This window comes from Cryptotermes secundus, unplaced genomic scaffold (genome assembly GCF_002891405.2).
Source record: "Cryptotermes secundus unplaced genomic scaffold, Csec_1.0 scaffold1702, whole genome shotgun sequence".
NCBI classification, from domain to species: domain Eukaryota; kingdom Metazoa; phylum Arthropoda; class Insecta; order Blattodea; family Kalotermitidae; genus Cryptotermes; species Cryptotermes secundus.
In genome coordinates, this window is record NW_019727429.1 from 190,970 (window position 1) to 204,607 (window position 13,638).

A 13,638-nucleotide genomic window follows, 5' to 3' on the forward strand; every position below is an offset into this window, starting at 1 on the left:
CACACTATTCCTTGATGTGTACTGATATGAAATCTGTATCACTTAAAGTAGGTCAGTAACTTGGCCAAAGTACAAATTAATTACAAATTATAAATCACTCTGTCCAATGTGACCTGTAAGTTTTTTACTACATAAAAATTATGTGATAGTGGTTTCCTATTTGTAGTGATGTTTACCCTCTGAAGATGGTCCACAGAGACCGAAACATGTAAGGGTGTTAAGTTTTTATGTAGTAAAAAACTTACAGGTCACATTGGACAGAGTGATTTATAATTTGTAATTGTTGTTGTGACGGACCAGAATGAAACAAATCAAATACAAATTAATGTTTATCATTTCCCAAAGTAAGACACATATGATTCTCTAGCAGTCATTTAATCTGATATATGACAATAATCCCATTCACACTGGCACCTCCTTTACATGTTAAGACTGATAGACTATCTGTTGTGTGACATGCCACTGGAGGTCACTGCAAACACCATGTCTTCTAAATCCTTCAGGCAAGCAACTATATGATGAAAAGATGACAGCTTTCTGAGTGGTTTATATCCATAACTGATTAATATATTTTGAAAAATAATGAAATAAGTAGGAATATTGCATTTTAGTGTCATATTGTGTGAACTATTTATTAGATGTTCTGACAACATAATTCCTGTATAAATTGAATAAATTTACATTGTTCTTACTTTACAACATGTTTCGGCCATTCGGGCCATCATCTGGTAAGTCACTTTACATTAACATTCTACGTGTTCTGGTATTATACCCGTATACTGGCCAGTTTCTACAACTGATAACAATAATAATTATTTATTATATTTCATCTGATTTTAAAAGTAAAATTAATTTTAACCTAATATATTTTAAGCTTCCATACGAACTCCAGCTGCCATTAATACTATAAATGACACATATGACCTTCCCCCTAAACAATGTAAACATTGGCCAATATAGGGGAATAATAGGAGGGCTGTTTGGAAAATAATTTCTGGTGAACTGTTAACAAAACAAGCAATAAGAAAAGACAATTTTTAATCACATATAAAAAAATATATGTCCGTACTTAAGCTATATCTCAGTGCAGTCACTGTCATAATTGAGGCACCTATCATATTGAATAAGTTTTGGTATGCGTGTGTCAAAGAAGTTTGCTGCATGTGAGCTCAGCCATGCTTCAACACTTTCCATCAACGCCTCATTACTGCTAAAGCACTGTGATCCCAACCAGTTCTTCAGGTAGGCAAAGAAATCAGGTCAAACAACTCCCAGTTGAAATGCTCTAGTAGTGCTTGAGTGCAAGCAACTGTATGTGGACAAGCACTGTTATGGAGGAGTGCTATATAGTCTGTCACAATTCCACACCTTCTGTTCTGAATGGCTGGCACTAGGCAGCTTTTTTTTTAGTGTTTCACAGTACACTTATGACATTACTGCAGTCCCTTGTTGCATGAATTCCACCATCAGCACTCAGTTCCTGTCCTAGCAAGCAGCTGAAATCAGCTTTCTGGTAGATGTTTGTTTAAACTTTCTGCTTGTTTGGTGAATGCATGAGCATCCACTGTCTTGACTGCTCTTCAGTTTCAGAAACCTTGGTTTCATCACCTGTTACTCATACAATGTGACTGAGAAATTCATCTCCATCTTTGTGGTATCGCTGTAAAAGATTATCTGCCTTTTGCGCACACCCATGAGCATTTTTGGAACTCATGTTACACAAAACTTGTTATAGCCTAGCCTAACTGTGATAATCTTGTAGAGAACAGTGCGTGAAATTTGTGGAAGTTCACACACGAGTTCTGAAATTGTCAAGAGCCATCTTTCAGATTTTTTGTCAACAATTTAAACAAGATTGTCACTCACTGAAGATGGCTGACCACTTCATTCTTCATCATGATCATTTGTTTGCCCAGCTTTGAATGCTCTACACCATTCTTTTAAAGTTCCTTCACACATTACATTTTGGCTCTAAATGACACATAATTCACAGTGTATTTCTGCAGCACTCAGCATGAAGGAAGCAGATAACAGCAAAAATTTCACAGCTGGCAGGATTATCTATCGCAGAACACATCATAACTAACTCTGTATCGACAAGAACACCAGGTGACCAGTTATGTGATGGTCTACAAGGCAATGAGTCTGTGACGCCACCTCACCCGCACAGCCTTCCCGCACTCCTACATTGATTGCCCAGAATAAATGAAGGTTACTTTCCAAATAGCCCTCATATAATGCAATTTTGTGTAGAACAGTATTTTCCTTGATCTTAACATGTACACCCACTAATTTAATGTGTACTTACTATGACTTATAAAGTGATCTATGATTCAAATGAGAAATTCTATATGCAAAATAATTTCTTCTAAGTTGTGCTTTAAGAGGTTTTCCTGCTTAATGATTTCAAAAACAGCTCAAGAGCTTTTTACTTGAATCTGAAAGTTATAATTTTTTTGCTCACATATTTCTAGTTTTTTCAGGTTTCTTTGTGTCCTTTTGCATGTTTTCTGATAGTTGTTACCTGAGTCTTTTTAGTTGTTCAAGTAATTTTAAGCCATAACTTTGCCCATCACACCGCAAAATGTATGTTTTTGCAGATTTCAGTTACTGCTACTGTGATAAACTTGACTCTCCTGTTACCAATTTCAGTGTGATTCATTAGAATTGGATGGTGTCATTGTTATTAGTGCTGCACTACCATAATTTACACGTCTTGTATATCATGTTAAGCTCATATATTGAGCATCCCAATTACTACTTGCCACATATGGTAATAATGTAAATCTGTCTTGCCTTTTCAGTATTAATAAGCATTTCCCATGTTAGTTTCTTTTTTTGTCAAATTAAGACCACACTAATATACTTATTGTTACAAGAGCTGACATTGGCAATGACTGAGTGCAATGACATCTTCTGCAATCAGATGTGTCAGTACAAAATGAATTTTAAGTGTTTTAAAGATTGCATCTGTCTCCATAATCAATCCATGATCACTAAGGCAGAGACAGCCTCCCAAAATAAAAATTCACTCTGTACTCAATGTTAATTTGAACATTCATTTTTCTGTCAGAAACTGAGTTTGTTTTAAGCATCGGGTCTGATGTCAAAAAGTTCTGTCTCAGATTTGCCTGAATGGGAGGTGAGTTCCTCTCCTCCTCCTTTTAAGAACTACAAAACTAGGGTCTCAATATACATGTTACTGTAAAAGCCCAAATTTTGGTAAAACCTGGGATTTATGCATCAAACCTAGACTTCCCCAAAAATGTTGGAAAAACCTGAAAAAGCAACTATTAGCATCTTATTTTGGGGTTTTACCAATTGGTCTTGGTACAAATTAGGATTGCATGTAGCATGAATGGGGGAGAAAATGAATGCATATAGAATATTGGTGGGAAAGCCAGAAGGAAAGAGACCACTGGGAAGACCAAGGTGTAGGTGGGTGGACAATATTAGAATGGATCTTAGAGAGACAGGATGGAATGGTATGGATTGGATTGATCTGGCTCAGGATAGAGTCCAGTGGAGGGCTCTTGTGAACACAGTAATGAACCTTCAGGTTCCATAAAATGCTGGGAAATTCTTGAGTAGCTGCAGATTTTGCTTCTTCTCAAGACGTGATCAGCTAAGCAGGTACTAAAAGCCTGCCCTGAATGTTCATGTCACAACATATTCAAGGCACCTCCAAAGCTTGAAGCTGCCTTCAGTGCATATGTTAGAGCAGTTCAGTGAGGTGCACTGTTCACTCTAGTTCTCAGTTTCATTGCGCTGTTCTATTTTACTGAAATCTTAAGACTTATTTTTTAATTTCATTCAAATGGATACTGAGTTAGTGAGATATTCTATGAAGTTTTAGGATAAGCAGTGGGTTCAAAAAAAAAAAAGGAGACAATCATTTCTGTTTGACTGAAGAAAAGTACAATGCTACATGTTTAAGCATTTTCTTATGAGTACTTTTACCACCTTCTTGTGGAACAGGAGGTTTTGTCAACAGTGAACGATAAAACTCTGATATAAGACCTGAACAGCTGCTTTCTTGGGTTTTACCAAAACTGTTTTGCTATGCAAATCATAGGTTTTACTAAAATTTGGGCTTTTACAATAATATATGATATTAGGAATTTTGACCCCACCTCAAGGTGAAGAAGTCATTCTCATACCTGCCTAAAACGATCTGTTGAACTGTCTAATCAATGTATCTGTTTCATACATGACTGACTACATCATTCTTTGATAGTGAATTCCATTAATGATGTAAAGTTCACTGAAATACCAACCTTCACCTTCAAGCATTTCAGTCTCCATTCTGATGGCAGGTACCGACATTACAGCTGCAGTGTAGGGTGGGGGAGGTGGCGTTGGGTCAACATTTTTCTCACGGTCAACATCTTCACACTGAGATGCTGATGTGCGCCTGATCTTGGGCAGTAATGTTTTGACCCGGCGCTGAGGCTGCAACTGTTGTTTCTGCTGTTGCGGCACAGACTGGTGTTCTCCCATATCACCATCACCAGGACCTATTATTCCCTTAGCCTTGCCTCCAGGACCACGAGACCTAACAATACCACAATCATCACCTAAAGATATTTATGTCATAACATGCAACCTACATAATTAGCTAAGGCAAGCTAATGGGCCATATGAAAAACAAAGACATGACATGAAGATGTTATAGAAACAAGTAAAAACAGACCAATTAATAAAGAGGGATTTATTACTGCTGTTGTATTTTTTTCTTATTGTTAGTGGGATGGGACTAAGTCCCTTATAATGTGGCCACTTCTGGCCTATTGTACCAGCCCCAGATGATAGGTGAAGGTGATTGTGGAGTAATTGGTGGAATGAAGATTGGCAGGGGAAACCGAAGTACTCGGAGAAAACCTGTCCCAGCGCCACTCTGTCCACCACAAATCCCACTTCACCAGACACAGGATCGAACCCAGGCTGCCGTGGTGGGAAGCCAGCGACTAACTGTTGTTGTAACTGTTGTTAGCCTATTTTCATTGTTTTGAAAAAAAATAAAAGGAGACTCATGAGATCACTTTCTTTCGGTGTGTCTATGTGTTGGTCTGTGTAACCACCATAATTTTGTTCAATTTCTATGTGGTCTGTGTCATATCAACGGAAAGTAGGCAATTAGTTCTTTCCAGAACTTCTTGTAATCATCATTATATCACCATTATTACTGTCACTGCAGTTATTATTTTCTAGAAACAGAAGTACAGTTTGTGAGAAGATATCCAACAGGAGGACTGAGAACATAATGGCTGGGTCAGGTAGAAGTTCATGCTGTAAGAGGCGATGGTTTTGAATAGGTACAGATTCTAAAGTGATTTTATTATCAACCTAAATGATTTAAAAATAAGAGGGGAGAAATTATTATAAACATCGTATAAACCAAGGAATTTCAATAAAACGAGTATAAAGGATTTATATTTCTACCCTAATGTGAAGGATCAACTTCAAAACTCACATTTTCCTTCCACTTGGAATGCTATCATCAGGTGTTCGAGACATGCGCCTTTTACCACTGAGGCAAAAGTCAAACATATCTGCCTTGAAAGATTCTCCATTTTCTTCAAAGAACAGTCGCAACTCATTACGAGAACGGAACCTGCGTCCCTGAGGACTGAAGAAAATGTTACTCAAAACAACATATTAATTATATTACCTCCTTACAGCATCATATCCATTCAAGTCTCAACTACAGCTCATTCAGAACTACTGACACACAAAATGTGTGAGAGGGACAGTTTGAACACCTGACTGCTGGCTGGCATGGTGAGAGGGAAGGAAATTAGTGCTGTGACACAGTTAAACACAAAAGCAGTATACAGTACAGTATGTGTTATTTTAAACTCTATTTTGACTTGTTCATACATTTTAAGCTTGCATAAGAACTACAGCTGGCATTAATACTGTAAATAGTGCATATAACCTTCCCCTTAAAATGTAAACATTGGCCAATTAAGGGAAGAAATAGCAGCAAAAGTACAGTGTCAGTGTAAAATAATTTACCTGATGATGACCATAAAATGACTGAAACATGTTGTAAGTGAAAAGCAATATAAGTTTATTCAATTTATACATCAATTGTGTTGACAGAACCTACAATAACTATCTACTGTTCATTTACAAATTTCAATAAAACAAACATCATGTACTACAAGAAAGAATGCTTCATGCTTTGAAAAAGTACAATTTTAGCCGAATTTCATCAATTAATTGTGTTAAATTTCTGGTATTTCTGGTACTAAGATTTTGTTAGTTCACTAAGTTTACTTCCATTTCCTTTTCTATCTTAATTCCAGGTCTGTACATACTTATCATAATTTTTATTGTACACTTTCCTGTTACCTGCCATTGACAAAGCCTGATCTCAAGTATTTATCTATCTGTAGTTATACTGACATATGCTCTCCAGTGATTAAAGTTAGCTCTTTCTAATGGACCCAATAGAGTAGGTGTCTCCCACTCCTCATCTGAGGAAGGAAACAGATAGTTTCCGAAACACCGTTTTCTTTTTGTGTTCCTTAGAATACTAGACAATGGATAAAAAACCAGTAATCCTGAAATTTCTGGTATTGCTATTATAAACAGACTTATTAGCAAATTATAAATTTTACAACGTGAATACTTGCATAAAAATGTGACCTCATCCTTCTTTGATGTATGCTCAAGAAGCACTCACATTTCTACCCCACATTCCACATCTGTAATTATGATTCACACTGTCACCTGTATGAGTAACCACAGAAGGGGTTTGGATTGAAGATTGAATTTATTGAGCACTTTAACACATGACTCATGATTACATTTTACAGTTCACTGTTACACTCACACAGTAGTTTGTTACAGCCTTCACTAGTAATTGCCTGGTAACAGATCCTAACAATATCCTCTAGTTATGTCCTTACCATCTGATGAATATCCAACAACTGACTAAACTCTAAACTTGTCCCATAATAACCCCTTGGCACAGACCAAGTAGAAAATACCGTTCCTCACTGTTGTAGTTCAAGCGTTTTCATGGGAACACGTTTCTCTGCAAAGCTGTTACTCAGCAGCTGCTCTTGTATAGTTGCTCTTCCCATGATTGTTGCCCAGCAACGGGTCTACATGTTACAATATACTGCAGTGCAGGCTGTAGGCTAGAACTTCAAGAAGACCACAGTCTTGTCATGCCACACTAAACTTTAAACAAGTCTCCACAAAAGGACATTCCGGCTTGAAAACTGATTTTCTAACACAAAACTAACAGCAGAGAAGAGAGTACGATGCTCATCTACTGTGATGTAGAACCAAATTATTGATCTTATTGTTAGACATCAAAAGTCATTTACTTCAATTTTAGAATTCACCTTGGCTTCTTTCTCATGCGACACTGCGAACGCTCTTCTTTCACTTCTCTTATCCTCCTCTCCTTTTATAATCTGCTGTAATGAGGTTACTCTTCTGTAATTGCTCAATTAAGTCCTCGTTATCCAGTTTCTTTATCCTTCTTCATGAAGAAGTACAGATTATACATTATTCTCTACCACAATCATCAATAACCTTCCTCCCACCAACTTTCGTCTTTCCGCATACTCCAGATGTGTTCTCTTCTTTCACCATCACTATCAATTAACTGTTAGTTAGCAAGTGCACTCTATGGCAGACAACAGATATCTTACACCACTCCTGATACAGTGTTCATACTACGGCATTTCTTTAAGATGACAACTCAAACAGTTCCAAACTAGCAGTACGTGAATCAAGGTACACAGTGTATAAGATACATGTGTAACGTTCTCAACACTACTGGATCTTTTAACTTAAAGTGAGCAATTAAAGCAATGCAAAAATGAAAGAACATACTTCACAAGGATAACATCCCATTTCCCTGCTGAATTGCCATGTTTGCGTTGGATTGTATGCTTACTCCAACCTCTGGGAAGGTTCTTATCAGGAACAACAGTGGTCTTCCTGGGCCCTGAAACACAAATGCAATAACATACCACATGTTAAGGCCTTTAAAATGAGCTTTTACTTCAGCTTTCACATTTCACATAATTTACAAACAGACAAACTGTCATTTCAGGCAAACGTTATTTTTTTTATAAAATATTATTGTTTTTGTATAAACCATCTATTGAATTATTAATATGTGGAGATTTTAACGTTGATTATTTACTAATCGATAACCATAAACAGCAATTGTCTGTATTACTTAACACATTCAATATGGCACATACTATGAATTTCCTGACTAGACTGCAAAATAATCATGCTTCAGCTATTGACAACATTATAGTAGATAAATCAAGATTATCTTCTTGTATAACACTGCCCCTATGTAATGCACTGTCCGATCATGAGGCACAATTTTTCATATTTGATAAATATTTTGCTACTACTAATAAAATTAACAATAAATCAAGATCTAGTTATAAATCTAGATTGCTGACTAGTGAAACTATTAATTATTTCACTAAACAGCTACCTTATGAAAAATGGAATGAAGTTTATCTCAATCTTTAGACCATTCTGGATAGGAAATTTATCAGACAAATTTTACCTACATGGACTTTACTATATGTTTCGCTTAAAACAAGGAGATGCTTTATTCCCATTCCTTTTGAATATGCTTTAGAATATGCCATTAGAAAGGTCCAGGAAAACCAGGTGGGCCTAAAAATAAACATCACACATCACCTGTTGGTCTATGCCAATGATGTAAATCTACAAGGTGATAATATAGATACTACAAAGGAAAACACACAAACTTTAACTGACGCTAGTAAGGAGGTTGCTCTAGAAGAAAACACAGAGGAAACTAAGTTTATGTTGCTGTCTCGTCACCAAAATGCAGGGCAAAATCATGACATAACAATAGAAAACAGATGTTCTGAAAATGTGGCACAGTTCAGATATCTGGGAACAACGATAACAAATCAAAACCTGATTCAGGAGGAAATTAAGAGGAAACTGAACTCGGATAATGCTTGCTACCATTCAGTCCAGAACCTTTTGTCTTCTTGTCTGCTGTTCAAAAACATAAAAATTAAACATACAAAACTATAATTTTACCTGTGGTTCTGTATGGGTATGAAACTTGGCCTCTGACATTAAGGGAGGAAGATAGATTGAGGGTGTTTGAGAACAGGGTGTTGAGGAGAATATCTGAACCGAAGAGAGATGAAGTGACAGGAGGTTGGAGAAAACTGCATAATGAGGAGCTGGGTAACTTCTACTCTTCTCCAAGTATAATTAGAATGATCAAGTCAAGGAGGATGATGTGGGCAGGGCATGTATCATGAATGGGGGAGTAGAGGAATGTATATATTATATATATTACATATTATATTGTTGGGCAAGCCAGATGGAGAGAGACCACTGGGAAGACCAAGGCACACATGGGTGGACAATATTAAAATGGATTTTAGAGAGATAGAATGGGATGGTATGGACTGGATTGATCTGGCACAGGATAGGGATCAGTGGTGGGCTCTTGTGAAGAAGGTAATGAACCTTCAGGTTCCATAAAATGCTGAGAAGCTTGTGAGTAGCTGCACAATTGGCAGCTTCTCAAGAACAGCTCAGCTCTGTGAGTGAGTGACACATTATCACTAAGCAAATACCTAACTTACTACTGATCTGCAGTTTATATTCCTAAAAATATTTTGAACTTTGAAAAACACTGTCAACTCACCATCTGGACTTTCCACAATGAAACCAGCCTGTCCATCACTTTCCCATTTCACTGTTTCTTCTCTGTCACTCTCCTTACGATTAGACCTATTAGCAGATTTGGATGAATTGTTTGAAAAATCCTTCCTCCTCCTGCGTGGAGCTTCTTCATCTTCTGCATTCCCTATCAGAATTATAAAAAGACACTTTTAATATAAACACTGAGGAATCTTTCACAAAACAAAACAAATGAAACTGTAGTCAATACTCAGTTACATGATATCTGTATTATGAATTTTGGCAGGGGAAAGGGAAAATGTACTGGAAGAGGGTACATCTACATGACCCAAGGGAATTAAATAAAATTTCTATATAGTTTTCTTCATTTTACATGGATAAAATTAACAATATTGATATTAATTTTGCTACCCTGTGAATTTGCTATAATTACCTATTTCACAAGGTTTTTACAGGTAATTTCCTGAAGTTGGTAAATCTTATACTTAAAAATCAACGTGATGATTAAATTCAGCAATACAGCCTTCATGAATAAAGACCACTGTTAGTCACCGGCTTCCCACCGCAGCAGCAGCCCAGGTTCGATCCCGGGTCTGGTCAAGTGGGATTTGTAGTGGACAAAGTGGCGCTGGGGCAGGTTTTCTCCGAGTACTTCGGTTTCCCTTGCCAATCTTCATTCCACCAATTGCTCCACAATCACCCTTACCTATCATCTGCAGCTGGTACAATAGGCCAGAAGTGGCCACAGTACAAGGGACTTAGTCCCACCCCACTAGCAATAAAAAAAAGTCATACTTACAGTCTTCCAGAGTCCAACATGGTAGAACTAATTTCATGGAAATCTAAGTTATAACTTCTCACTGCACAAGAGGGATTTTCTCAAATGATTCTGAGAATTAGTATTTCTACAGTTTACTGGCTTCATGTCAGTAATTTCACAAAGTTTTGCTGCCTGAAGATTCTTATTATCATGATAAAGTGGGAAGGGCTTTATAAATCACAGAATTTCAGAATGACTGTTTGAGATAGCATACTGACACAGTAGCGCACTGTATGGTGAACACGGGAATAGGCTGCCAGAGAGAAATTCTTTAGTTCAGTGACCTCGTGATTTATACAGCCATTAATGATCATGAAAATGAATAAATTATAAAATAAGTTAATTAAATTTGACCTCAACACTAGTTGGAGTTGGGTGCTCAGCTTCACACCTGGCCGCTTTACCCTTGGGGAGAAGAGACCCCCGTATCCATCAGATAAGAAACTGGGTGGGCCCCAGAACTGGTCTGGATGATGTAGAAAGGAGAAAAAGCTTGCCCTCATCGAAACTCAAACTCCAACCCCTTGTTTGTCCAGCTCATAACCAGCTGCTATACAGAATACGCTATCCAGTCTCCAAAGAAGTAGTACTACAATATGAGGACAAAAAAATGGCAATTTTGTCCTTGTGCTCAATTAAGTAAGCACCACACCATCAAGATGGAGAATGGAGATATAGCTACAACACTCTTGACCTCGGTACTAGATAGAGGTGAGTGGTGAGCTTCATGTCCTGGCTGCTTTACCCCCAGAAAGAGACCCCGATACCCACTTTATATGAGTCTGTGTGGGCCTCAGAGCTGATCTGGACATTGTAGAGAAAAACCTCTTGCCCCTGCCAAGAACTGAACCCCAGCCATTCAGCCTGTAGCATGCATGTCACTATACTGACTGAGCTATCCCAGCCTGTTATGTAAATGGGGGACAAATCAACCTTTCATTTTTAATAGAAAACCACCACTCATTTACAAGTCTGACTGCCTAATAATCTAATGCAAACATGACTCACCATACATACATATCTATCCAAAATCCAGGATTGGATTAAAGACTGTAGTAAGAAAAGAGTCTTTAAATTTCAGCATCATAACCAAAATCTGAAATGCTAGACAAACTCTGAGCTCACAATTGGAATTTTTCATCAAACTCATCCTTCTTGGCCTACTTCTTGAGAAATGATGGTCTTACAGTATCATGTGTATGTTGTGGGCATAGGTTTTTCTGAATGTGTGTAGTGACAATGTGTACATATAAAAGTCAAATACATAATGTTTTAACCTTCTCGCTTTTATCTGAAACTACTACTCACATACGCCTAAATGTGAGCTATTTACAATTAATTGGGAAACCAAATGCTGTATATGAAACTTCAAACTTCTTAAATCAGAAAACAGAGCTTTTAAATTTAAATAAATCAGGAGCAAATGCAGCAAATATATGTGACACTGGGGATCTTTACACTGATGGGAACACTAATGATAACACACTGGATTTCCATGTCACAGCGTTTAGCTGCAAGAATGCTGTAAATAAAATTCTGGAGACCTGCTGCAATTTACTATATGAAGGGCAAAGAATATTTTTAACTGTAGAAAATCCTGTTTTCTTAGCTATTTAGGAAGATACACTTTCTTGAAAACATCATGCTACTATACATAAAATCAAACTTCAAATTAACCACTGTCACCATCAATGTATATTCAAACTGTAGCTGGGTATATATTAATGTTAATATGAATAAACAATAACACTATTTTTAATTGTAACATACTCTGTGAAATGAAATGTAGTCTTTTCTTGAACTCAGTACAAAATTAAGTTCTACAAGAATGAAAATAGAACTTGGAAAAAATCTTCTAGCAATGATTTCAGTTTAACGATCCATGGTCCCCATGAACCAGTTGTTTTTACATAAATTTCTCTTCTTGAACAAAAATCGTATTTTTGGTACTTCCCTGCAACTGGCAAAATTACCAAGGCACACAGTTTTTGCAGTATGTAAGGCTAGGACAATCACTACCCTAGTGTTAAATCTGAAATCCAGAGAAAATATACTAAAGCTCTACATCCACCAATCCCAGTGATTCTTCCTCCTCGACTGCATATCAGGAAAGACAATTTTGCCAATCACTGATACCAGAAGGAAATGTATTAAGACTTGCTTATAAAAGTAATAAAAACAATTAAAGCATAAGGAGAAACAAAACATGTTTAGGAACAAACTATTGTAAAGTGATAAAAACAAAAATGGAATTAAGATAGTACAATTCACAAGCACTGTGTGAATGATGTCCATCTTGATATATGGTAATGAACACACTTTGCACATGCAAAAATATCCTGCAGCTCCACATAATATGGCACATATCTCGCTACTCCTCTAACAGCATACCTGTTTACTGTTACATCTATGCAAGATTTTCTACAAATGCCATTAAATATTCAAATCACATGCAAACTACAGTACTGTGGACATTGTGACTCAAAACAATATTTTAATGTTATATTGGTTTAATTTCTTTTATTCTGAATCCTTTGTGAAGTGGAATTGTGGATCACAGACTGTTATGAGAACTCCACTTGACCATATGTCCATTATCACAACCATATTCACTCAAGATATGAAACATATTGTTACATGTCAAACCATTGTTGGACAATGGGATGTGGAACGAGTTACCATGAAGACAGACTCTTGATAAATGGTCGGTTGCCAAGTTACGCAACAGTAAGGAAAGCGGTGTCTCTCCGTGACGTGCCAAGCCGAGCCGAAGCACGCTGGTTGCTACGCAGCAATAAACAACTTTCGGCAGCGTTGCCAAGCAACACCTCTGTAAACACGGCGTCACGCAACAGTGAAGCAAGCTGCATTTTCCGCCTGTCCAACTGAGAATTTATAAGAGAGACTAGAATGCCTAAGGAGTCAGTTGAAATGTGGCAGCCGCCAAAGACAGTGTCGATTAGTATTTGGAGTATTCGGCGGAGCAGAAGTCAGTCAGTCACAGGAACAAGAAGAACCTAATTCATGGTTAGAAGATTTTATGTGTGATAATCAGTGACAGTTTGTGATAAATGAGAAGGTACTGGGAGAGTGTAATTCAGTGACACTTGTATAGCTCCCGTGTTATACGT

The 13,638-nt window shown here is 37.2% G+C and overlaps 1 protein-coding gene across 7 annotated transcripts in view; it reads right to left on the reverse strand.

Moving 5' to 3' along the window:
- The window catches only part of LOC111864808, a 78,990-nt gene that overhangs the window by 43,746 nt on the left and 21,606 nt on the right, over window positions 1–13,638 (reverse strand). For 5 of the 7 annotated variants that reach the window (XM_033751593.1, XM_023852334.2, XM_023852331.2 and 2 more), the window contains 4 exons: window positions 9,692–9,853; window positions 7,858–7,972; window positions 5,474–5,629; window positions 4,278–4,555 (listed from right to left, as the gene is read on the reverse strand). In XM_033751593.1, coding sequence (XP_033607484.1) covers window positions 4,278–4,555; window positions 5,474–5,629; window positions 7,858–7,972; window positions 9,692–9,853 — 711 coding nt within the window. The remainder of the gene's footprint in view (window positions 1–4,277; window positions 4,556–5,473; window positions 5,630–7,857; window positions 7,973–9,691; window positions 9,854–13,638) is intronic. The other 2 variants (XM_033751591.1, XM_033751592.1) reach the window with 2 other exon arrangements.